The 25658-nt window shown below is 48.1% G+C and overlaps 1 protein-coding gene across 1 annotated transcript in view; it reads right to left on the reverse strand.

Moving 5' to 3' along the window:
• Nucleotides 1-25658, reverse strand: part of NCOR2 (nuclear receptor corepressor 2) — a 170045-nt gene that overhangs the window by 90474 nt on the left and 53913 nt on the right. Inside the window, 3 exon segments of the mRNA XM_070951279.1 lie at nt 12766-12828; nt 16046-16218; nt 17901-18031. Of these exon segments, the coding sequence (XP_070807380.1) occupies nt 12766-12828; nt 16046-16218; nt 17901-18031 (367 nt within the window).

A 25658-nucleotide genomic window follows, 5' to 3' on the forward strand; every position in this document is an offset into this window, starting at 1 on the left:
AGAAAGGTTAAAAAACAAACCAGGAAGATGGTTAAAGGCAGAAAGGCAGAAGATTTTAAAAAAGGCAGAAAGGCAGATTAAAAAAGGCAGAAAGACAGAAGGTTAAAAAAAAAGGCAGAAAGACAAAAAGTTTAAAAAGGCAGAAAAGTTAAAAAAACAAAACCAGAGACAGGAAGATGGTTAAAGGCAGAAAGATTAAAAACGGACCAGGAAGATGGTTAAAGGCAGAAGATTTAAAAAAGACAGAAAAGTTAAAAAACAGATTCTCGGCTTACAACTACAATTGAGCTCAAAATTTCCGCTGTTAAGCGAGACAGTTGTTCCGTGAGTTTTGCCCCATTTTACAACCTTTCTTGCCACCGTTGTTAAATGAATCATGGCAGTTGAAAAGTTAGTAACCCGGTTGTTAAGTGAATCTGGCCTTCCCCCACTGACTTTGCTTGTCAGAAGGTCGCAAAAGGGGATCACGTGCCCCCCCCCACCCCACCCCCCGGGGACGCTGCGACCGTCATAACTACGAGTCAGTTGCCAAGCGTCTGAATTTTGATCATGTGACCGTGGGGAATGCTGCAACGGTCATAAGTGTGAAAAAAGATTGTGACCTTTTTCAGTGCCGTGGTAACTTTGAACGGTCACTAAACAAAACTGTTATAAGTCAAGGACTTCCTGTATTTATCGATTTGATTGACGCTCTGCTTTTCGGCTCTTGCCAGCTATCTATTTTCCCACGGATCTATAGAATGGGTTTGATTTCAGATCTAGTCTTTTTTTTTCCCGAATAGCCAGGTTGATTTCCGTGCGCCTAATAACAAAAGACAGATCCGGTCCATCATTTGGACCGATGTTGGGAAGACGTTCAGAGCATCCACCGAGATTTAGCTCAAACCCTCCAAAAGTCAAAAGATCCCCAAAGCCATTCAGGTCATCATCAGGGATAAATTCCAGAATAGTAAAGGTAAAGGTTCCCCTTGCATGTATGTGCTAGTTGTTCCTGACTCTAGGGGGCGGTGCTCATCTCCGTTTCAAAGCCGAAGAGCCAGCGCTGTCCGAAGACGTCTCCGTGGTCATGTGGCCGGCATGACTCAACGCCAAAGGCGCACAGAACACTGTTCCCTTCCCACCAAAGGTGGTCCCTATTTTTCTACTTGCAATTTTTACTTGCTTTCGAACTGCTAGGTTGGCAGAAGCTGGGACAAGGAATGGGAGCTCACCCATTACGCGGCACTCGGGATTCGAACCGCCGAACCACCGGATCAACAAGCTCAGCATCTTAGCCACTGAGTCACCACGTTCCTTTTGAATTCCAGAATAAAACACGATAAAAAACCCCGAAAATGTTAGCCAAGGAGGAAAGTAGCAAAAATTCAGACCAAATCTCAGCGGGAGACCCATCGATTGGTTTTCCCCCTTGAAAACCCCCATACAGGGCCAAACCGACTCGCTCGGGGTTGTGTGTAAAATGAAAGCACGCTAACTTGCCAAAGGAAAAACCCTTCTCTCGCTCTCTCTAGAAAGGGGAGAGAGGGCCATAAAACAACCGTTAATCTTCTCCAGATTAAAAAAATAACAAAATAAAAGGCGAGGCTAAAAATAGACATCGGAATAGCGCCTGAGAACTTTTGCCTGCGTTTGAGGATGGGATAAAAAGCGAAATCGCTTCATCTGCTCGGGGATCGGGAAGGTGCAACTCTGTTTGTCTTGGCACCTGTTGAGGACTTGAAACTTGGGTTTTTTCCCCCCTTCTTTGCTCCAGCCCACTGGATTTGCACCAACTCCAACGTTCCCGTGAAGTTTCTGAGAAACACCCCTTGTAAACAGCTCCTTTTAGCTTTCGTTTAAAAACAAGAACAGAAAAAAAGAAAACGAAAGGAAACTGTCAACCCGGAATGGATTTCCCGGAGGTCTTTTGAATCACTCCCCAGAATCGTAAACTTTGGGGAAATCACTTCTCTTTTCCCCTTTTGCTTCCTCCTTTGAATAAAGTGACCTGCTTCGCAGGGCTGTTGTAAAGCCGTCGGTCTGGGTAGGAGACTGGATTGCAAGACAGCAAGCGGGCGGGCTCTGTGCCATCTGTTCTGTGGTCAGATCTGAACTCGTGGCCGTTCCTAATCTGCGTTTTTCTCTACCGCTGTTTAGCTAAAGTTGAGTCTCACCGATGTCTTGAAACTTTTGAGGGCTGTTAGAATCCCCAGGGAAAGGTGGGGCGAGATGCTCTTTGCAAACGCCGACCATCCTTGCCAAGTTTTTATAAACTACCTTGAAAGATAATTAAAATCACATTCCCTATTAACGGGCAGAGTTCAAGTGGCTGGCATGAAAAATGCATAATTGTGCCCATCAGAAAGATGCCCCCGGGGGGTGTGGAGGGTGGCTTTGGAGCCTTTAAAGAGCCTTCAGCCCAGGCTGGCATCACACCTGCCCGACCCTGTGCGGTCGTACCCCGTGGGTAATACATCGCCCACAATCATCTCCGCCCGCCCATCTTCCCTGCAGCAGCCGACGCTCGCACACACACAGCTGCTCTTATCTTTCCAGCACCTCCGATTTAAAAAAAAAAACACCAACACCTGCTTTCCAAAACTGTAATTACACACACACAGAGAGAGAGAGAGAGACACACACACACACACACGCCTGGGGAAAGACGTGTCAGCAGCTACCTTTGGCTCCTGCCAGGAAACACCCAGTGTGTCCCACAGCTGGGAAAAGGCCCCCCAGTAAGTTATGCTTCCTACAAACTCCACGCCTGCCTGCCTTCCCTTCCCCGCTTGCTCTAAAAAGTCCCTGCTAAAATTTCAAACTTTTAGGAAGAAAAACTGGAGGTTTCCCATCCCCAGTCAGATCTGGGCGTTGGGAGGTCCGGCGCAGAGGGCACGGTGCATTGGGACCTTTCCACCAGGAACCACGCCAGTGGGACACTCCCTCCTCCTCTTCCCTCCCTCCCTCCCTCCCTCCCTCTCTTCCACATCTCGCACACTCAAAACGGCTCAGATTTTCCACTTCTCCTCCCGTGTCCCGTCCCTCCCTCTTACAAGCCCCCACTTACATCCTGGTCCACATTCATCTGCTGGCTGCTCGACCGAAACCATACGCGGGGAAGGAGGCAGGCAAATTCTCCGGAGTTTGGGGAAGGAGGAGGAGGAGGAGGTCAGACCAAACAAAGCAACCTCCCCCCCCTTCTCTTCCAGATTAAAATAATCCAAGAAAGGAAAAAGAAGGAAAAGAAGGAGAGACCAGGCTGGCTCCGATGCTCTCTTCTTCCTCCTCCTCCTCTTTGCTGGCTCGTATCTCACGTTCTTCCTCGCCGCGGACTCTCTCCGGGCAGTCCCGGAGAAGAGGCATGTGCGCCCAGTCGCCTGCTACTCCGGGGAGGGTTTTCTGCAGCCGGTGCCAACTCCAAACTGGGGGAAAGGTCAGCCGATCCCGGAAGGCTTCCTCCTCCTCCTCCTTTCCTGGCAGTGCCAATCCTCCAACTCGGTGGGCGCCTCCTCTTCTTCCTCCGAGCGAGCGCAGACTCCCACCTGCTCGGTCCCTGGGCGCTGCTTCCCAGCCGTGTGTCTCTTTTACAGTGGTGGAGGAGAAGGAGGAGGAGGAGGAGGATTCGCTTCCCTTCCCCTCCCAAGCCTCCGCAAACTCCCTTGCCAGCCTTCGCCTGCCTTTCCCCAAGTGGCTCCGGGTGCCAGGAGGGGCAGGAAGAGAGGGGGAGGAGGAGGAGGAGGAGGAGGAAGAGGAGGAGGAAGCAACCCAAAGAGACAGATTTTGGGAGAGGGTCCAGGTCGCAGCCAAAACGTGCAGACGGGTGCAGCCTTTGGCGGAGAGAGGAGGAGGAGGAGGGGAGGGCTGACTTGTAAGGGAGGAGGAGATAGGAAACACCGTGGGGAGCTAGCCCCCTCTGCTTCCCCGCCCTCCCGCCCTGCCCCTATGTGACCCAGAAGTTTGCTCCGTCTGAATGTGACCTCTAGACAGCGTCCACAAGCCGCGTGGCATCGGCCCAAGACGACAAGGGTGCGGCCAACTTGGCAAGCCTTCCCCCCCCTTTTCTCTCTCTCTCTCTCTCTCTCTCTCTCTCTCTCTCTCTCTCTCCTCTGAATGTCAACAGCAGGGGAAAAGAAACCCAGGAAAACAAAACGTTTCTTAATCACTTCCTTCTCTCTGATCTCAATCAAAGGGGTTGTTCTTGGCAGCCGCTCCCACGCAAGCGGGGACCCCCTCCTGCCGGGCCTCTGTTTCTCTCTCCTCCGCCCCCCCCACGCCTCCACACACACACACACACATACATACACACACTTCCCGGAGGGTGGATTTGGTCCCAAATGTTTTGGCTTGCAGGGCGCGCCAGTCAGATCAGGATTCTGGAAAGGCAGTGGATGGGGGTGGGCAGCAAGGGGGAGCCCCTTTCCCCAGGGGAATGAGTGGGGAGCCTCCAAGTCCCCCCCCCCCCCCGACTCAAAGGCAGGAAATTGAGGGATGCACGCTTCCCCCCCCCCTTCACCATGCAAGGAGGTGCGTCTCTCCTCTTCCCCAAATGTAGAAAGCTTTGGATTAGGCGGAAAGGGGGGATTCCCCCTCCCAGCAAATGAATCCACCAAGAACCGCATTTATTGGGGAGACTCAAAGTCCCCCTCCCAGGGCAGAAAACTCAGGGAAGCATGCTTTCCCCCCACCCCACCCCACCCATGCAAGAATCTGCATCTTTCCTGCCCCTCAAAATGCAATGAACTTTGGAGTGGCCAGAAAGGGGGACTCCCTCCCCAGGAATGGACCCACCAAGAGCCCCATTATTGGGGAGACCCAAAGTGCCCCCCCCGCTTCCAAGGCAGGAAGCTGAGGGATGCACGCTTCTCTTCCCCCCCCCATGCAAGGAGTTGCATTTTTCCTGCCCACCCCCACCCCCAAAAAGCAGGAGTGTGCAAAACCGCTTGTTCAAATCTTAGCTCTGACACCCAGCTTAGTACACTTACAAAAGGGGCAACTTAAAAAGAGTCTCCAGCTTTGGGCAGGACAACACCAGACTGTCTTCTCCCCTCTCTCTTCCCCTCTAAGAAAATACCCCCTTCCTTTTTGCATCCCCCCCCCACCCACAGCACCAAGAACGGACAGCCCAGGGGTCAAAACCAAACTTCAAAGGCTGGGCAGAACCCCGATGTTCTGAATTAAGCCACCAACAGTTAAAAAAAAAAAGCTCGTGCGAGCCAAAAACTCATCACAGAGGCCAGAAGAAAAGAAAGACGAGGGAGGCGGTAAGCAAGCAAGGGGGGGTGCGCAGATCGGGTTGGGGGGGAGCTGAATTCTGCAGCTGGTATAAATTATGCAAATTGGGTTCATTTGCATACAGCCTCGATTAGACGGGTTTTTTTGAGTCAGCTCCTGGAGATGGAGAAGCTTGGAAGAGGTGGATAAAGAGATTGAAAAGGTGGGGTTGCACCTCGGTCTAAAACGCCTCTTCATGCAAGCGTTAATGGAATAACAAAGAGCTGGAAGGGACCTTGGAGGTCTTCTAGTCCAACCCCCTGCAAAAGCAGGAACGCCTATATACCATTTTAAACAAATGGCTGTCCAATCTCTTCTTAAAAAACCTCCAGTGTTGGAGCACCCACGACTTCTGGAGGGAAGTTGTTCCACCGGTTAATTGTTCTGTTAGGAAAGTTCTCCTCAATTCTAGGTTGCTTTTCTCCTTGGTTAGTTTCCATCCTTTGCTTCTTGTCCTGCCTTCAGGTGCTTTACCCCTGGTCCTTCTTTTCATTAAACTAAAGGTAAAGTTTAGTCATTCCCAACTCTAGGGGGCGCTGCTCATCTCCGTTTCAAAGCCGAAGAGCCAGCGCTGTCCAAAGATGTCTCCGTGGTCATGTGGCCGGCATGACTCAACGCCAAAGGCGCACGGAATGCTGTTCCCTTCCCACCAAAGGTGGTCCCTATTTTTCTACTTGCATTTTTTTATGTGCTTTCGAACTGCTAGGTTGGCAGAAGCTGGGACAAGGAACGGGAGCTCACCCCGTTACGCAGCACTAGGGATTCGAACTGCTCAACTGCCGACCTTTCGATCGACGAGCTCAGCGTCTTAGCCACTGAGCCACTGTGTCCCTTCATATATTAAATATAAGTTAAAGGTAAAGGTTCCCCTCGCACATATGTGCTAGTCGTTCCCGACTCTAGGGGGCGGTGCTCATCTCCATTTCAAAGCTGCTGAGCCACCGCGTCATGTCAACTAGACATACCCAATTCCTGCAACTATTCTTCGTATGTTTTAGCCTCCAGTCCCCTAATCAACTTTTATTGGTTCGATTTATTTATTGGTTCGATTTATATGCCGTCGTTCTCTGGAGACTCAGGGTGGCTTACAATGCGTTAAGCAACAGCCTTCATACCTTTGTATATACCTGCTTAGTAGGGCTTTTGCCCACCCCCAAGCGGTGTTCTTTTTTATACAAAGTCAGCTTATTGCCCCCACAATCTGGGTCCTCACTTTGTGACCCTTCTCTGCACTCAACATCTTTTTTGTGTCATGGTGACCAAAATTGGATGCAATATTCCAAGCATGATCTTACCAAGGCATTATAAAGTATGACCAGCTACACCAGGATAAATATTTATAGAAATATAGAACAGGTTAGAACAGGCTCTTCTGGAGTTCTTCAACTTTCTGAAGGTCATCAAAGGAGTAGAAAAGAGTTGGAAGGGACATTAGAGGTCTTCTAGTCCAACCCCCTGCTCAAGCAGGAGATCCTATACCGTTCCATGATTTATAATCAACAGACTTCCATAATTCCATAATTTCCAAGATGCACGGTTGAATAAGTCTGGGATAACCGAATCTTCCATTAACAGGTTTCTACATTCCACCAAGCAACGATCTGGATGAGTTTGGAGAAATGTATATTTCTTACAAAAATATCGAACAGGCAAAGTCCACTCTGCTAAATGTTATTTAACGATTGACGCCAATAATGTTATTTATTTAGCATGGAGATTCGCCAAAATTTTAAAGGATTCTCTTCCAAAAGGCATCTAAGGACGCTTGAGGTGAGTGTTTGTGATAACGGTGGTAGAGAAAGGTTCCCAGGTTGGATTTGGTCTACAAGAAGACCCTTAAACCAATGATGGGATTCAAGTAATTTAACAACCGGTTCTCTGCCCTAATGATTTCTTCCAACAACCAGTTTGCCAAACTGCTCAGAAAGTTAACAACCGGTTCTCCCGAAGTGGTGCGAACCGGCTGAATCCCACCACTGCCTTAAACCTGTTGACCCAGGAGTCAAGAGTCAATAAAACAAAACAAATCAACACAAGAAGACCCTCATTTCTCCCTGTGTGTCATTGTACAGATGGATCTTGACAGACTTGAATCCTGGGCCCTATCTAACAAAATGAAATTCAATGTAGAGAAAAGTAAAGTCTTACACTTAGGCAAGAAAAACCAAAAGTACACATACAGACTAGGTGAAACCAGGCTTAATAGCAGTAACTGGGAGAGGGATCTTGGAGTCTTAATGGACAACCAGCTAAATATGAGCCAAAAGGAGGAATTCCTTGACAGTGAGACCAATCGAACAACTTGCCTCCAGAAGTTGTGAATGCTCCAACACCGGAAGTTTTAAAGAAGTGATTGGTTAACCATTTTGTCTGAAGTGGTGTAGGGTTTCCTGCCTAAGCAGGGGGTTGGACTAGAAGACCTCCAAGGTCCCTTCCAACACTCTACTCTACACTACTCTACTCTACTCTACTCTACTCTACTCTACTCTACTCCCTTCCCTTTCCCATCTATTTATTTCTCTTCTCTTCTTCTCTCCTCCCTTCCCTTTCCCATCTATTTATTTCTCTTCTCTTCTCTTCTCTTCTCTTCTCTTCTCTTCTCTTCTCTTCTCTTCTCTTCTCTTCTCTTCTCTTCTCTTCTCTTCTCTTTTCTTCTCTTCTCTTCCCTTCCCTTCCATTCTATTCCTCTTCCCTTCCCTTCCCTTCCCTTCGCTTCCCTCCTCCCTTCCCTTTCCCATCTATTTATTTCTCTTCTCTTCTCTTCTCTCTTCTTCTCTTCTATTGAATTGAAGAACCTAGCGGTTCTTTAACAAACACTCATGTCCTTCTCCCACAGAACCTAAACATGCTCCGTAAAGCACATTGTGAGAAGCAGCCAGGTGTACAGGTGGGAGAGCCACAGGGCAGGTGAGGCATTCAACTTCCTTGCTCGCTGAGGCATGACTCCAGAAGTGTGAGAAAAATGTTGGGTGGGCGGGTAGAGTGCCAATCCCATTGAGTCGCGAGCCAAGTCGTCCCCGGGTCTCCAAAACAGAGAACAGCCAGGTATAGTCCTTGACTTACGGCCAACCAAGGGACCCCTAAATTTACATGTCGCTAAGCAAGGTGTCTGTTAAGTTTTGTCCCATGATATGGCTTTTCTTGCCACGTTTGTTAAGTTGAATCGTGGCAGACGATTCAGTTAGTGACGCGGTTCTTAAGTGAATCTGGCTTCTTCATTGACTTTCCATGTCAGAAGGTTGCAAAAGGGGGAATCCATGACTTTGGGACACAGGAACCGTCATAAATATGAGTCAGTTGCCAAGGGCCTGAATTTTGATCATGTGACCATGGGGATGCTACAATGGTCGTAAGTGTGAAAAACGGTCATAAGTCACTTTTTTCCGTGCCATCGTGACTTTGAATGGTCGGTAAATGAACTGTTGTAGGTCCGAGGACTAGCTGTAGTCACTTCTACTACACATGGCTGGTGCAAATACTCTGTTCTTATAGCAACAGCTGAAGGATTTACCAACCGGATGATCATACACAAAGACCAACTGAGTTCAAGGTAGGTAACGTGGGAGATAACAGAGATGGAAGGGACTTTCTAGTCCCTTCTGGTCTTCTAATCCAACCCCCTGCTTGACCAGAAATCCTAAACCCAGTGGTGGGTTCCTCCCGGTTCAGCCGAGCCGGTAGCGGTGACGATATGACGTCACCAAACTGGTTCTCTTTGTTTGGGAGCCCCCCCCCCGCCCCCCGCGTTATTCTTACCTTTTATTTGGCCCCGCCCCCAATCTATTACTGCCTCCTGAGTCCCAGCTGATCGGCTAGAAGGAAAAAAAACTGTTTAAACTCTTGCCGCGGGGCTTCAAAAGGCTGTCCTACAGCTGATCAGTGTTAAAAGGCAGTGTGGTGGTAGACTGGTGCCTCCAAAAACAAATGAGTAGACCAGTACAGCTCTGCAAGCAGTTAAAAGCCTGGTAGACCAGTACCTCTGCTAAATCCTAAAGAATTGTCACATGACCATCAAGCCACGCTCACAAAATAAGCCACGCCCACAGAACCAGTAGTAAAAAAATTTACACCCACCCCTGCCTAAACCATTTCAGACAAAGCGTTGTCCAATCTCTTCTTAAAAACCTCCAGTGTTGCAGCATTCACAACTTCTGGAGGCAAGTTGTTCCACTGATGAATTGTTCTCACTGTCAGGGAATTCCTCCTTAGTTCTAGGTTGGTTCTCGATTCGTTTCCATCCATTGCTTCTTGTCCTGCCCTCAGGTGCTTTGGAGAACAGAACAGAATAACAGAGTTGGAAGGGACCTTGGAGGTCTTCTAGTCCAACCTCCTGCTCAAGCAGGAAACCCTATACCACTTCAGACAAAGGTTTATCCAACATCGTCTTAAAAACTTCCAGTGTTGGAGCATTCACAACTTCTGGAGGCAAGTTGTTCCACGGATTAATTGTTCTCACTGTCAAGAAATTTCTCCTTAGTTCTAAGTTGCTTCTCTCCTTGATTAGTTTCCACTCATTGCTTCTTGTCCTGCCTTCAGGTGCTTTGGAGAATAGCTTGACTCCCTCTTCTTTGGGGCAGCCCCTGAGAGATTGGAAGACTGTTCTCATGTCTCCCCTGGTCCTTCTCTTCACTAAACCAGCCAGGCCCAGTTCCTGCAACCGTTCTTCATATGTTTTAGCCTCCAGTCTCGTCATCATCTTTGTTGCTCTTCTCTGCACTCTTTCTAGAGTCTCAGCATCTTTTTTTAGATCCTGGTGACCAAAACTGGATGCAAAAGACCCTCCTATATGGACCTCAACCAGATCTGACAGGTGCCAAACTCCCGGACTTTTAAGCAACCTGGTGCAAGCTGAAAAATGAAGTTCCCTCCTGTTGGAGGCTGCCCAGATTACAGAAGATCATTTTAAATCCGTGCCAGGGTATGTCAACTCTCCAAGGAACTTCATTCTCCTTCTGGGCCAAGAATTGATCTGGCTGCCTATAATTGAGAGGCTAGTTTGGAAGAAAGAAAAAACACAGACACAAAAAAAAAAAAAACCAAAAAGAAGATTTCCAAGCTTAGGACCTCGGCCCACAATTATATACTCTGCTGAATGTTTAGGCAGCCTGTGGGATTGTGGGTTTATTACACCATAAAAGTGTCACTGAGCACTGGGTCTGTTTTGTCTCTCCTCGCTTTGGCGTTAATTGTAGGGTGTATCCTGCTTTTGTCTCCCCCAGCCATGCAAAATCCCCTCCTCCTTCGCGTCGAACCTCCTGCTGACAGCCCAGATCCGATGTCTACTCGTTTCTTGCAAGGAAACAGACAAACCAATGCCACCTGCCAAGCCATTTCGGCGCCATCTGCAGAGTCACATTGAGCCACCCTAAAGCATTACGTGGGCGCTAAGCTAAAAAACCCTGTTCAGATAGCAATAAGAGGCAAATATTTGTCGCCCGGGGCTGATTTTTTTTTTTAATTTGATTTATATGCCGCCCTTCTCCGGAGACTCAGGGCGGCTTACAATGCGCTAAGCAATATTGTGTGGTCCTTGGGGTTCTCTGAGCTTGGTGGCTTTCTTGCAAGACATTTCACGACCCAACTAGGGAACGTCATCAGTGTTAGAAGGGAGTGGGGTTTGCAGAGGAGAAGAAGAGGAAGGTGGGAAGAAGGAGTACTGTGGGGTCCTTGGGGCTCTCTGAGCTTGATGCTTTTCTTCCAGACATTTCATGACCCAACTAGGGAATGTTATCAGTGCTAGAAGGTTGTGGGGTTTGTTTCTCTGTTTATATAGGATGGTTTGCCCTGTCTGTGTTGGTGGGAGTATTCTAGGTGGTTCCTTGACAGAGCTGTTCTTGAACTGTTTGTTTGGTTGTCTGAGTTGGTCGTTTCTTGATTTTGGATATTGTTTACTTCTCGACTGTTGATGTAGTGTTAGTCTCGGTGTTAACCTCTGCTGACATTTGGTATTGATTCCTGGGGAGGAAGGGTTTATGCCTTTTCGTTTCCTTTTTGGCTAGGCAAGCCACTAGTAACAGTGATGACTAACCTTTTTGCCATTACATGCCAAAAGTGGGGGGGAGCGGGGCAGGTCGCGTGCATGTATGCCCACACACATTCAATGCGCCCCACATGTGTGTGCACCCCCCACATTCCCCCCGCTTTTGGCATGCGAGGGCCCGGTAGGCCCGTTTTTTTTGCCCTCCCCAGGCTCCAGAGCCTTTCTAGAAGCCTGGGGAGGGCGAAAATGGCCTTCCCCACTCCCCGGAGGCCCTCTGCAGGCGGGAAACAGCTTGTTTCCCAACTTCCGGTGGGCCCAGAAGGCCTAAAAATCAGCTGGCCGGCACACGCATGCGCACCAGAGATGAGCTAGGGCAACGTTCGCATGCCCACCGATATGGCTCTGTGTGCCACCTGCGGCACGCGTGCCATAGTTTTGCCATCACAGCACTAGTGTACAAAAAGCAAGCAAGCCCTACTCCCTACTAGCACTGATGATGTTACCTAGTTTGGTAATGAAATGTCTGCGAGAAAACAGCTAAGCTCAGAGAGCACCAAGGACCCTGGTTCAGACACCCAGCCAGTCACTACTTCCTCCCTGTTGTTGTCTCAACTGCACAACAGAGAATATCAGACGTTTCCTAAGCTGGGTCAGAGTCTCACACACCACGGCAAACCTTTACACTGTCTTAGCAACTCCTGAATTGGTCTGAAACAAAATACACGCTTTGATCTTAACAGTCAAACGCTTACAAGCAAAATCTGGGAGGTTCTCATCCGTCACGCAAAGTGTTGTGACCCAGGCCCAAGTCGTTAGTATTAAATACAAACAGTTTGAAAACAAACTGACTTTATTCTGAGAATGAATTCACTTTCAGCGTAGCCCAAACTAAATTAAAGCAAATTCTTCAAAACACCATTCCTCAGTTTATCACCAACCTTGGGATAATTAGGCAAACTGCCAAAGGCTTTTCTTGGCAAAAGTTCAGAAGCAGAAGACGCCGACAAGAGATAAGTGCAGCAAGACAAGAGCGAGTCTATTAATGTTGTTTTCCGACAAAGAGCCCAAGAGCCGTTGCTGCTCTTTTAAGCCTTATGGGAGGGGCCAATCATCTCCTGGCCTTACTCCTGAGTTGTCCTCTCTGCTTTAGCTGCTCCTGCCTTCTGGCAGCTCTTCTCATACGTGCACTAGGAACAGGCTCCTCCTGTTCCTCTGCCTCTCTACTATCAGCCTCTGGAGGCTCTGGAGTCTGCACCCCACTCCCCGATGGCCTTGGCCCCATCTCTGCCTCCGACGCAGAGCCCTCATCCGGGCCTTCCCCAGCCTCCAGGACTGGCCCATGTTCTTCCTCAGCCTCATCGCTGCCCGACTCCGCTGCCAGCTCTGCAGGCGGCTGACGAACCACAACACTAAGCACCTTCAATGTCGTGCTGGCCAGCAATGGGTGTCACCCCATCAAGCTCCACAGCTGGAGCAACCAACACATTCATTCACAATGGGGCGTCTTGCAAAGAAAAAGAAAGCCAAAAGCTTACCTTTCTTGGCCGTTTCCATCTCCTCCTCAGTCCAGCGAGAACTTTCGTTCATCTCCAGAGAAGCTGGTGGAAAAGAAAAGAAGAGATTACAAGAAGAAAAACAAAATTCTTGGGATGTGTGTGCGGATGTGTGTGTGTGTTTATGTGTGTGTGTGTGTTTGTGTAAAACTTAGTGACATGCCGTTTGCAATGACCTTCCTATCGAACCTGACTTTCTTCAGCTTAGGCACAAAAGTCGGCTAGCTGACTTTGGGCTGATCACCAGGAGATGGTGAGTTCTAGTACCTGCCTTAGGATTGAAAACCAGCTGGGTGACTTTGGGCAAAATCACCAAGAGACAGAGAGTTCTAGTCCCACCTTAGGCACGAAATTTTTGGAGACAGTCCAAAAAAGAGCCACTCTGGTGTAATGGTTAAGGTGCTGGCCTAGAAACTAGGAAACTGGGAATTCTAGTCCTGCCTTAGCCAGGAAAACCAGGTGGATGACTTTGGGCCAATCACCAGGAAACAGAGAGTTCTAGTTCCTGCTTAGGTTTGAAAGCCGGCTGGGTGATTTTGGGCCAATCACCAGGAGATGTGAGTTCTAGTTCTGCCTTAGTCATATAAACCAGCTGGGTGACTTTAGGCCACCCAACTGGTTTTATATCTCTCTCAGCCCAGCCTACCTCACAGGGTTGTTTTTGTTGGGGGGAAAAAAAACAGAACGAGGAAGGGGCATTAGGTATGTTCTCCACCTTGAGTTATTTATAAAAAATAATAAAAGCAGGAATAAAATAAAGCAAAAATAAAAAGAGGAAAAGCTACTATTGTGAATCGTCTTTATCTTGACGATTCTGGTTTTCGGATCTAGAATCAAACCACAAGAGTAAAACAAAAGTGCAGCTCAAGTCAGCCCCGAGGGCTAAATCCAGCTCTCCACCAGTTCATCAACTGAAGCTCTACCAGTTGAATCATCTACCAGGTCTTCCCATTCAAGCTAAGCCGAACTAAGCCCAGATCCCGGGATCCACCCCGTCAAATTTCCAAAATAAGATTTCTCAGTTCTCCACAGCCCTCAAGTGGCCAAGAGAAGCAACTTCTCACAAGATCTAAGCAGAAGACTGCCGGTCTGTCGAGAAGGAAGTGGCTTTCCAGAGGATTTTAATCCAAAATTTGTCATCTCCTGTCCTACTTCTTCACTCCGGCTCCGCCCGTGTTTTGGAACAAATCTCTCGGCACGCCCTTCCAGGTTGTCCTAGAAAAACCAGGGCCATTTCTGACTTCCTTACCTATACCGTCTGTCGCTTCCAAAGCAAAAGAGAATTACATTTGTTTTATTCTTACTTGCCAGTTTGAGAAAGCAGTGCTTTGAATTATGTTTAGTATTATACAGATTTTATATATATTTTGGACTCAATTGTGGGTCGTAAGTCGAGGACTCCTTGTACACCACAGTGAGCTGGTAGGTAGGTAGTAGGTAGGTAGGTAGGTGGGTGGGTGGGTGGAGAGAGAGAGAGATGAGAGAGGATAGAGAGACATATAGGTAGGTAGGTAGGTAGGTAGGTAGGTCGGTATGTAGATGGATAGATAGATGGATGATAGATGAGAGAGAGAGACAGGGAGACACAGAGAGAGAGAGAGCGACAGAGAGAGATGATAAAGAGACAGAGAGGTAGATATGTAGGTAGGTTGGCAGGTAGGTAGGTAGATAGGTAGGTAGATGGATAGATAGATGGATGATAGATGATAGAGAGACAGAGAGAGAGACAGAGAGAGATGATAGAGAGACAGAGGAAGGTAGGTAGGTAGATGGATAGATAGATGGATGATAGATGATAGAGAGACAGTGAGAGAGAGCAACAGAGAGAGAGATAATAGAGAACAGAGAGGTAGGTAGGTAAGCAGGTAGGTAGGTAGATGGATGGATAGAAAGATGGATAGATAGATGATAGAATGACAGAGAGAGAGATGATAGAGAGACAGAGAGGTAGGTAGGTAGGTAGGTAGGTAGGTAGATAAATAGATGGATGATAGACGAGAGAGAGAGAGAGATATGAGAGGGGGGGGGGAAGGAGAGAGAATCAACCACCTCACTGTGGTGTACAGGGAGTCCTCGAATTACGACCCAAAATTTCTCTTGCAAAGCCAGACGCTCATTAGAGGTAGAGCTCTCGCCTCACAATCAGGAGGCTGTGAGTTCGATCCTACGTAGAGGCAGATATTTCCCACTCTGGACACCGATGAGAATATATCTGCTGCTAGCTCCATTCAGTTGCCCAGACTCCACCCCGCAAGGGATTATGGGGTCGTTAAAAGGAGATGATGATGACCAGGGACCCTGCAACAGTCGTTAAGGGTGGAAAAAGGTTATAAGTGCCTTTCTTCAGTGGTCACTAAACGAACTACCTGTATTCTTCTTCCTAGTTTAGGTCAAAAACTAACATAATGGTCTCTGTTTAGAATTCCAGTCCCTCGTTGGAAGAAAATTAGAATTGATAATGCATCGTTTTCTAATGACTTCTGTTCTTTCCCTGTTTAGGCTCCTGCTTGGAAAAGGTTGGGCTCTGTGTGTGTGTGTGCGCGCGCGCGCGTGCGCGCGGGCATTCTTTCCCAGCACAGTCATCAACATATTTTAACGTCCCCATAATTTTTTTTATTATTTTTTTTATTTTTTAATTTTTATATGCCGCCCTTCTCCAGAGACTCAGGGCAGCTTACAATAGCCTTCATACTTTTGTATATTTTATACAAAGTCAGCTTATTGCCCCCACAAACCGGGTCTTCATTTTACCCACCTTAGAAAGGATGGAAGGCTGAGTTGACCTTGAGCCTGGGGAGAATTGAACTCGCAGTAATTGCAGGCAGCTGGATGTTAAATGCTGTCTTAGTAGGAGGCATTAGCCTCCTACGCCACTCAGGCTCCCTTGCGGGGTGGAGTCTGGGCAACTGAATGGGGGCTAGCAGTATGTTTTAATGGCCGGATGCTCTTCCTGTCGCCAATGCAGAGTTATATTCGGCAGATACATTTTCGATGTGCCCAGAGAGAGAAATATCTGCCTCTACCTAGGATCGAACTCACAGCCACCTGATTGTGAGGCGAGAGCTCCATCTCTAGGACATTGCACCACTCTTCTTTTCCAGCGTAATGCCATTAAAAAAAAAGAAAGAAATCCACACACCCTACCACATACACACGTCTTGTCCTTTCGGCCCTTGTTTTGAGAGGTTCCCCCCTCCTCACTTCACCAGCGGGAATCCCTTCTCGATCCCTGAATCCGTTCATCCGTGCTACGGAGACCTACCTAGCTCAGAATTCTGCTGGGGCACAGCCACCTCCTCGTGGTTGGCCTCGTTGGCCATGGATCGAGTGATGCGTCCTTTCCTCCAGCCCTGGCTATTGGCCGTCTTGCGCCCTTTGGAGGTGACGGCTTCCTTCTCGTCATTGTCCTCGCCGGACGTGTCCTCGTTCTTCTCCCTGATGGAACCAGAGCAAGAGAGAGAGAGAGAGAGACAATCAGGTTGGGTTTTCTGCAGAAAGGTAGAACATCACTGCAGCCAATTTACATCAGTTTTGATTTTTTTCTAAGTTTTCCAAAAGTGGGAAGGAGGAGAGATCTGGCTGAGGGGGTCAGGTGGAAGCAACCAGGGTCGCCGTTGCAAAGAGCTAAACTCAACTTTATTGATTTCTGCCTATGTTACAAGAATCTGCCCAGATTGCTATCTTCCACCAGGAACGGCCAGATAAGGCTTCGTGGATCTTGGAAGTGCAGCTTATGCCTCTTGTGGCTATGCAAGGACTCCAAGCTAGGCCCTTGATCGACTCCTCCTTCCATCCGAACTGGCAGTTTCCCAACAGAGCAACACCGACGCAACCCAGTCAAATGTTCCTTCCAGCCAAGGCTTAAGTCGGCCAACTCTTCCATCAGGGTCTAAAAATGCTTATTTCCCTGGGCACGGCGTTTCCAAGTCAATTTTTTTTTTTTTTTGCAACTTTCGATGACCATCAAGCATTTTGCTACTCTTAGAAGCAGGAAGTTGTCTTTGCTTTTCCTTCAGCGTGTTTCAGGAAGACCTCGAGATACATCACCGTTGCAACCACACGGAGCATCATGAGGTATCCTGGGATCAAATTTGTACCGGGGATCAGCAGGTGTGACCCTTTGACAGAATCAAAATCAGACCATTGATAGAAGCCAACGGGTTTCCACTGAACATCCAGCCAGATGCTAAAATTGATAACCAGCCCTTGCTTATCAATGGAAACTAAGCGGAGCAAATGGCCAGTTTTAAGTTTCTGGGTGTAGAGGACCTGACCTGGGGGGGCTCACGTTGCAGACCTGGTCAAAAGCGCCCAGCAGAGATTCTACTACCTGAGACTTCTCAGGAAACAACAACTGAATGGAAAACTGCTGGTGACCAAGTTCTACCGCTGCACCATAGAGAGTATTTTAACTTACTGCACCTGTGTGTGATTTGCCAGTTGCACAGTGGCAGATAGGACAGCGCTCTAGAGGGTCAACGTCACTGCCCAGAGGATCATTGGTTGCCCTCCCCCCTCTTTGGAAGAGCTTGATAGCCCCCCTGCCTTAAGAAAGTTCAAAATGTTCTTAAAGATCCATCTCATCCTGGGTACCCATTTTTTTGGGGCTATTACCATCTGGCAGCTGGTACAGGGCAATAAAAACAAGGACAAATAGGCTGAAAAACAGCTTCTATCCCAGAGCAGTAACTATATTGAATTCTACTGTATAGTGCAATATTAATGCAATATCAGGGGTTTTCAATTCAACTGTATAGAATGTGAAGGATGGGTGTTTGTGTTTTATTTTTATAGTTATTTTTATATTATCAGCTGCACGAAGGCAACAGGGAAAGACCGAGTTGGGTTTTTGAGCAAAGTTTGGAGAAGAGAAAAACATCACTCGTTTCCCCCCCCCCCTTTGTTCTTCTTTCTCTTTCCCGACTTTTGTTTCTATTTGCATTTGGCCCTATTACAAACTTTAATAAAAAAAAATATAAACTCCTGTGTCTGCACACACCTCCCCCTCCCCCCCCCCCAAAGGAAAGCATCGCTCAGTGAGTCACAAAAATCGAGAAACGAATGCAACACTAAGTCTTTTTTTCTTGGAAAGCAAACGCCTTCCCTCCCAGACTTACTTTGTCAGTTCCTCTTTGTCGTTTTCAGATTCTGGCTTCTCCTCTTCCTTCTCTGCATCTTTCTCTTTTTCCTCTTTTTCTTCTTGGTTATTCCGGGGCATCTGTTGCTGCTGCTGTTGCTGCTGCTGTTGCTGCGAGGCAGGGAAGGAGAATCAAAAACAGGGAAATTGAACATCTGGAGGAGACTAAACCATCCGAACTCTCGCTTTCAAACTTAAGGAGACGCCAGACTTGGTCTACGCTTTCTCCTCTCTTCTGTTCCCACACAATGATTTCTGATCGTTTCTCTTTTTCAACAGGTTTATGGGAAAGAAATTACGTACGACACGGTTCTATCGTGACACGCGCTCCGACAGGGGTCCAAAGCATGAGAGAATACATCATATATGCAACATGACTCTTACAGTTTCAGCCTCCTCATGTGTTGCAAAACAGCCCAGCAAAGAAAAAAATCTTGAATGAAAAATCTGTGAGAAAGTGACCAAATTGCTGTCACCCTGCTACAGCCATCTTATCTATCTATCTATCTATCTATCTATCTATCTATCTATCTATCTATCTATCTATCATTGTCTATCTATCATTGTCTATCTATCTATCTATCTATCTATCTATCTATCTATCTATCTATCTATCTATCTACAGATATCAGTTTATCTATCTTTATCTATCTATTTATCTATCTATCTACAGATATCAGTTTATCTATCTATCTCTATCTATCTATCTTCTCTTAATCATCTACCTACCTACCTACCTAGCTAGCTAGCTAGCTAGCTAGCTAGCTATCGTCTAGCTATCTAGCGATCCCATCCACTTTTCCATCCCATCCATTCATATCTAGCCACATTCATTCATCCATCCATCTGTACATCCATCATCTGTTCATCCCATTCATCAATCCATATCCATCCATCCATCAATCCATATATGTAGCCACATTCATCCCTCAACATCCATCCATCCATTCATCTGTCATCTATCTGTTCATCCCATTCATCCATCCATATCCCCCCACATCCGTCAATCTCTATCTATCTATCTATCTATCTATCGTCTAGCTAGCTAGCTATCCCATCCACTTTTCCATCCCATCCATTCATATCTAGCCATATTCATCTATCCATCCATCATCTCTCTGTTCATCCCATTGATCAATCCATATCCCTCCATATCCCTCCATCCATCCATCAATCCATATATGTAGCCATATTCACCCCTCAACATCCATCCATCCATTCATCTCTGTCATCTATCTGTTCATCCCATTCATCCATCTATATCCCCCCACATCCATACATCCATCCGTCAATCTCTATCTATCTATCTATCTATCTATCTATCTATCTATCTATCTATCTATCTCTTTATCTATCTATCCATCTTAATTCTGCTTTTATTATTTTATAAGTAACTCAAGGCAGCGCACATACTTCCTCGTCCTATTTTCCCAACAAAGTTGTGGGGGAACACAAGGCTCCACCAAGGAGCCTTGGTGGAGCAGCGGACTAAAGCGCTGTTAAGTAGCACTTAAGTAGCACTTAGCTGCCAGCTGCCTGCAATTACTGCGAGTTTAAATCTCACCAGGCTCAAGGTTGACTCAGCCTTCCATCCTTTCGAGGTAGGTAAAATGAGGACCCGGATTGTGGGGGCAATTAGCTGACTTTGTATAAAAAAGAACACCGCTTGGGGGGGGGGGGTATATACAAAAGTATGAAGGCTATTGCTTAACAAACCAATAAACAATAATAATAAACACGCTGGCCCGTTTTCAATCTGGATGACCAAACCGGAATGTCAATGTTGCAAAGAGGCTACAAGACGCCCGATAAACAAAACAGGCGGGGCTTCGGCTACACCGTTGCCGCTGCCATCTCGAGTTCTTTGACTTTCCAATGTGCCACCCCAGGCAGTTTTACCCGTGAGTAAAACCAGGGCCACATCTCCCAGCCCCATCATGGACCTGTTTGCATCGCTTCTGAATCTACTTCGAAAGCGAAACGGTGCTCTGCACGCAAAACTCGGCTCAGCGGCACTTTTAGTACCCTCACGTGCAAGACCTCAGCCTCCCCCTGGGAGTGTGCAGAGAGACAGGGTGGTGGAGTGGTTAGCGGGCTGGATGAGAAACCATAAGACACATCCTGTAAGTCTGGAGACACTGAACCAGCCCCTCTCTGGGCCCAACTGAATTTGCAGAGGAGTTGTTAGGAGAGGGGGGAAAAAAAACCAAGAGGAGGGGAGCATTGCAGACAGGGGTGAAATGCTCCCAGTTCGGACCGGATCACCCAATCCGGTAGCGATGACGGCGGGTGGTTCGGAGAACCGGTAGCAAAAATTCCTCCCTCCCATGCCCAGCTGAGCTGCGCAATCATCAGAGGCTTTTTTTTTACTTTTAAAATCATTTTTTCTACAACCTCTTCCGATGAAAAAATGCTTTTTTTTTTTTTTTAAATTTGATTTATATGCCGCCCTTCTCCGAAAACTCAGGGCGGCTTACAATGCACTAAGCAATAGCCTTCATACTTTTGTATATTTTATACAAAGTCAGCTTATCGCCCCCACAAACTGGGTCCTCATTTCACCTACCTTAGAAAGGATGGAAGGCTGAGTCAACCTTGAGCCTCGGAGAGATTCGAACCCTGCAGTAATTGCAGGCAGCTGGTCTTAATAAGCTTAATAACAGGGTGCCTTAAACCTCTGTACTACCAAGGCTCTTTTAAAAGTAAAAAAAAAAAAGCCTCTGATGATCGCGCGGCTCAGCTGGGATCATCAGAGGCTTTTAAAAGCATTTTTTCTACAACCTCTTCAGCCAAAGAGGTTAGAGAAAAAATGGTTTTAAAAGAAAAAAAAAAAAAGGTTGGCCATGCCCACTCAGTCATATTACCCCCACACACAGACACCAAGCCATGTCCACAGAACCGGTAGTAACAAATTTTACATTTCACCAATGATTGCAGTCCCTGTTCCACAAATAAAGGCTGAGTCACGATCCAGTCAATCAAGAACCAAATACAAATGCAAATCCAAGCTTGCAACCATGCTACCTGTGTCATGCAGATTAACAGAGTTGGAAGGGACCTTGCAGGTCATCTAGTCCAACCCCGCTCAAGCAGGAAACCCTACACCATTTTTGACAGATGGCAGTCCGGTCTCTTCTTGAAAGCTTCCAGTGATGAAGCTCCCACAACTTCTGAAGGAAAGTCATTCCACTGAATATAGAATAACAGAGTTGGAAGGGACCTTGCAGGTCATCTAGTCCAACCCCGCTCAAGCAGGAAACCCTACACCATTTTTGACAAATCGCAGTCCGGTCTCTTCTTGAAAGCTTCCAGTGATGAAGCTCCCACAACTTCTGAAGGAAAGTCATTCCACTGAATATAGAATAACAGAGTTGGAAGGGACCTTGTAGGTCATCTAGTCCAACCCTCTGCCCAAGCAGGAGACTCTATACCATTTCTGACAGATGGAAGTCCAGTCTCTTCTTGAAAACCTCCAGGGATGAAGCTCCCACAACTTCCGAAGGCAACTTCTGTTCCATGGGTTGATTGTTCTCACTGTCAGAAAAGTCCTCCTTATTTCTAGGTTGAATCTCTCCTTGCTCAGTTTCCATGCACGTCGATTTCACCTTCTGTTTGGTGCAGCTAAAGGGCCCGTCCGAATTATTTATCTGCCCATTTAGGACAAAGTTGCCACTATCAATTCAATTTAGACCCAGCCTTTTCCCCCCCCCCCAAGGAATCTGGAACACTCCTATCTATGTTATCCCCATAACACCCCTGCGAGGTAGGCCAGTGAGCCACCACAGCAGAAGGTGAAGCTCTCCCCTGCTCTCCCTAATCCTATTCCAACTCTGTACAGATAAGTCCTCGACTTACAACAGTTCATTGAGTGACCATTCAAAGTTACAATGGCACTGAAAGAAGTGCGTTACGACCGTTTTTCACACTTATGACCGTTGCAGAATCCCTATGGTCACATGATCAAAATTTCAGATGCTTGGTTTCTGACTCATATTTATGACGGTTGCAATGTCCTGGGGTCACACAATCCCCTTTTGTGATCTTCTGGCAAGCAAAGTCCACGGGAAAGCCAGATTCACTTAACAACCGTGTTACTCACTTAACAACTTCCAGAGATTCACTTAACAACCGTGGCAGGGAAGGTCGTGAAATGGGGCAAAGCTCACTTAACAAATGCCTCACTTAGCCACAGAAAGTTTGGACTCCATTTGTGGTCAAGGAATCAAACAAGGACCAGTTTTCTGTTTCTCAAATCCCTAAGGACCGGGATTGTCTGTGTTGGGTTTGGCAAGCTGGGAGCACCATGACAAATCTCTTCGACTAGCACGAGCCTGGTGAACTTCTGCCTAAATGAGTCAGGCAGCCCACAGATGGCCCTCCTCCAAACCCACACAGGGAAATTTGCAAAAGACAACAAGGATGCTCCAATTAGGATTTCTGCCCCGAGCCAAGGGGGATGGGATGGATGGCCTTCTGGGGCCCTTTCCAAGCCGAGACGCCAACCATGGTAGCCGCAATTGGTCCCGTGCAGAAGAAGAAGAAGAGGAGGAGAATCGGCTTCAACCCACCACCGCATTCTTCCTCTCGACCCACATCTTGGTTTTACTCCTCCCGACTCAAATCATCCGGCAGGTTGCAAACAATCCTGCCTGCGTAGCCACCCCTCCCTGTTCCTGGGTTGCTGCCGCAAGGCTCCCCCCCCCTTCCCTCCCAGGCCAAAAATCCTCCTCCCCAACTTTGAATGCCTGGCAGCCGCTGGCACCGTGCCTCCCTCTCTCCTCCGCTGCTGCGGCGCAGCATAAATTATAAACAACGCCTGACCTTTGCTCTGATTTCTTGCGGCATCCCGTGCGTGGCGCAGCTCTACTTCCCCCGCCCCGGGGCATTCAGCATCCCAGCAGCGTTCTTCCCCCCCTCCACACACACACACACCATTGTGCAAGCTCACACCAGGGCACCCGCAGGCAACACTCCCCCCCCTCAATCACCAAGGCAACCCCAGCCCAGCGCGATAACTTATCTCCCCCAGAGCACAGGGGCTCCTGTAAACAGTGCGTGGAGCGTGCGGCCAGGGCTGTGCTTCAAAGCGCTGTGCCTCGGCTGTTTTGTTTCCCCCTTCTTGGGACCTGTTCTTGGCATGGCTCTCCGGCACACTTCGAGCGTACAAACAGCACAAGCGCTTCCAAGCTCCCTTGGCTGGCCCAGAGGGACGGGGAAGGGAGGGGAGGGGGGGTGTATGCCTTTATAGGGCCCCCCCCATCCCACCTTCTGCTTAGTTCTGCTTTTAGGGGGTGGGGAAACAAAGGACGGGTGAATTGGGGACGAGACGAAGACTTTTCCTGGGGTTCTTTCCCGCGCCTTCGGAGAGGTTTCCGTACGTACCCCGTGAAGCTGCCCCCTCTCCATCATGGGGGCAGGGGTAGGGGGTGGTTCAACCAGTCCTTTTCAGAAATAATCCCCTCCCACTTCTCTGGGTCAGGAAAGGACAGGAGAGAGGGGTGTCCCTTGGCCTCCGGTGGAAGATAACAAGTAGGGTGGAGGGAATTTGTTTTTTCTTTTTTGTTTTTTTCCTTTCCCGGCCAAATGTTTCGTGCGCCTCTCCTTTCGTTCTCAGGAACCCGGCTCACCTCCCAGGCCTGTTCTCCCCGGGACTTCAGCACTACCAGTGTCCCTTCTGCCTGCAGCGCCCGAGGCCTCTTCATCGCTCGGCCATCCCCGTGTGGCGTGCTTCACGCTCTCCGGCTCAAATGGCTTCCTGGGGATTTGCATAGTTGAGCCATGGACTCGCCACGACATTCCTGTTATGATTTTGCAATCTACTGGAATAACACGGCCCCGCTCTGCGCCCGTCAACGAGCCGAGATGAGTCATGAGCTATAAAACCACCGCTCTCGTCACCGGGAACCTTCGGGGCTGGCTACAGCCTTGGCGTGATTCATCTCCGCCGAGGCCAACGTTAACCCTCCAGCGCAACGCTCTCCACACCATCGAGCGCCCGGCTTTTGAGGTCACAGAGTCCTCCCCGGGGGCATGTGCGTAGTACACAAGCACACACATACACACGTGTGCAGTTGTGTTATGCACAGCGCGCCCCATCACGTAACAATAAAGCCCTTTTATACACTGCGGATATTTCTGGCCCCGGGTTCTTTTTTAAAACCTTTGGAGGGGGTGGGGGTGCAAAGGAAACACACAACAACGTTTTTGTCCTGGGTCAAAACAGCCTCCTGCTCAAACCACAAATGCAGGTTTTCTTCAACCGTAAAATGAGTCATCACACTAGTGGTGCATGTGTTTGTGTGTCTGTCTCTGCCTAATTGTCAGTTTGTGGAAGTGGGAAAAGGGGGTCGTTGGCTTTGCAAATTTGCAATTTTCTCTAGAGGGATACAACCGTTTGCATTCACACAACACTGTTCGATCCTAAACCGCCCTCGTTTGAGATCCGCCGACCGACCGACCGACCGACCATCCTACCTAACTTCATCTGGCTTAAGGAGTAGGCCCAGGTCACACAATCTGCTATTGCAATGTGGTGTGTCTGCACGCAGTAGTAACAAAGCTAAACCGCCAAACAACCCAAGTAGACTTCAGACCCTCAATGCAACCTCTAACCCCAAAAGCCTGCTGCCTAAACCAAAACTTTATTAAAAGTAACTGAACCCCTAACTTAAGTATTCATCTAAAGCCAGGGGTGTCAAACTGGATTTCTTCGAGGGACGGATTACTATTGTAGTTCTCCTCCTAGGGCCGGGCCAGCGGTGGGGGTACACCTTCAGCAGCATCCTGCCGGCCAAAACGAGGCGTGGGGGGGCACACGAGCCCCCCCCCCATGCCCAGTTCTCGGCCTGAGCGGCCAAAATGGTTATCCTCCAGCTCTCCCTGCCTTTAATTTTTCAAAAAAATATATTCCCCTGCCTCCCAGAAGGACCGCCGGCCATTTGTGTTCGATAAAATCCACAGAGAAGACATGCAGCAAAAATAACACTAAGGCAGGTAGTCCTCGACTTACGACTTCAATTCAGCCCAACATTTCTCTTGCTAAGTGAGACATCTGCTAAGTGAATTTCGCCCCATTCTAGGACCTTTCTTGTCACAGTTGATAAGTGAATCGCTGCAGCGGTTAAGTTCGTAACACGGTCGTTAAGTGAATCTGACTTTCCCATTGATTCTGCCTGTCGGAAGGTCTCAAAAAGGAATCACATGACCCTGGGACCAGGGGTGAAATCTAGCAGGTTCTGACAGATTCTGGAGAACTCTGGGAGTTGAAGTCCTCCAGGCTTAAAGCTGCCAAGGTTGGAGACCCTGACTAGGGAATTCTGGGAGTTGAAGTCCTCCAGGCTTAAAGCTGCCAAGATTGGAGACCCTGACTGGGGAACTCTGGGAGTTGAAGTCCACCCATCTTCAAGCTTCCAAGGTTGAGAAACACTGTTCTGGACCTTTTCAAGGCCCTCCATCTTTCATGATTGACCCTTTGAGTAGTTGGGCACTTCTGGACCCTTTCAAAGAGACGGTCCTCCACCTTTCATGATTGACAGCTCCTCCTGTCCCTCACTCCTGGCCATGTTGACTAAGACAGGAAGGAAATGGGAGGATAAACCTAGAAGAATGCTTGTCTTGCCAGCTCTCCATTAGTCATCCAATAGTATTTGTGGGTTAATCCAAGGCACACAGCAACACCCATCCATTTTTCACTGGGCTTTTTTTTCCCTCTCTCTCTCTCTCTCTCTCTCTCGCTTCC

The sequence above is a fragment of the Pituophis catenifer genome, unplaced genomic scaffold (genome assembly GCF_029215685.1).
Source record: "Pituophis catenifer annectens isolate HBS135680 unplaced genomic scaffold, rPitCat1.0.hap2 SCAF_10, whole genome shotgun sequence".
NCBI lineage: Eukaryota > Metazoa > Chordata > Lepidosauria > Squamata > Colubridae > Pituophis > Pituophis catenifer.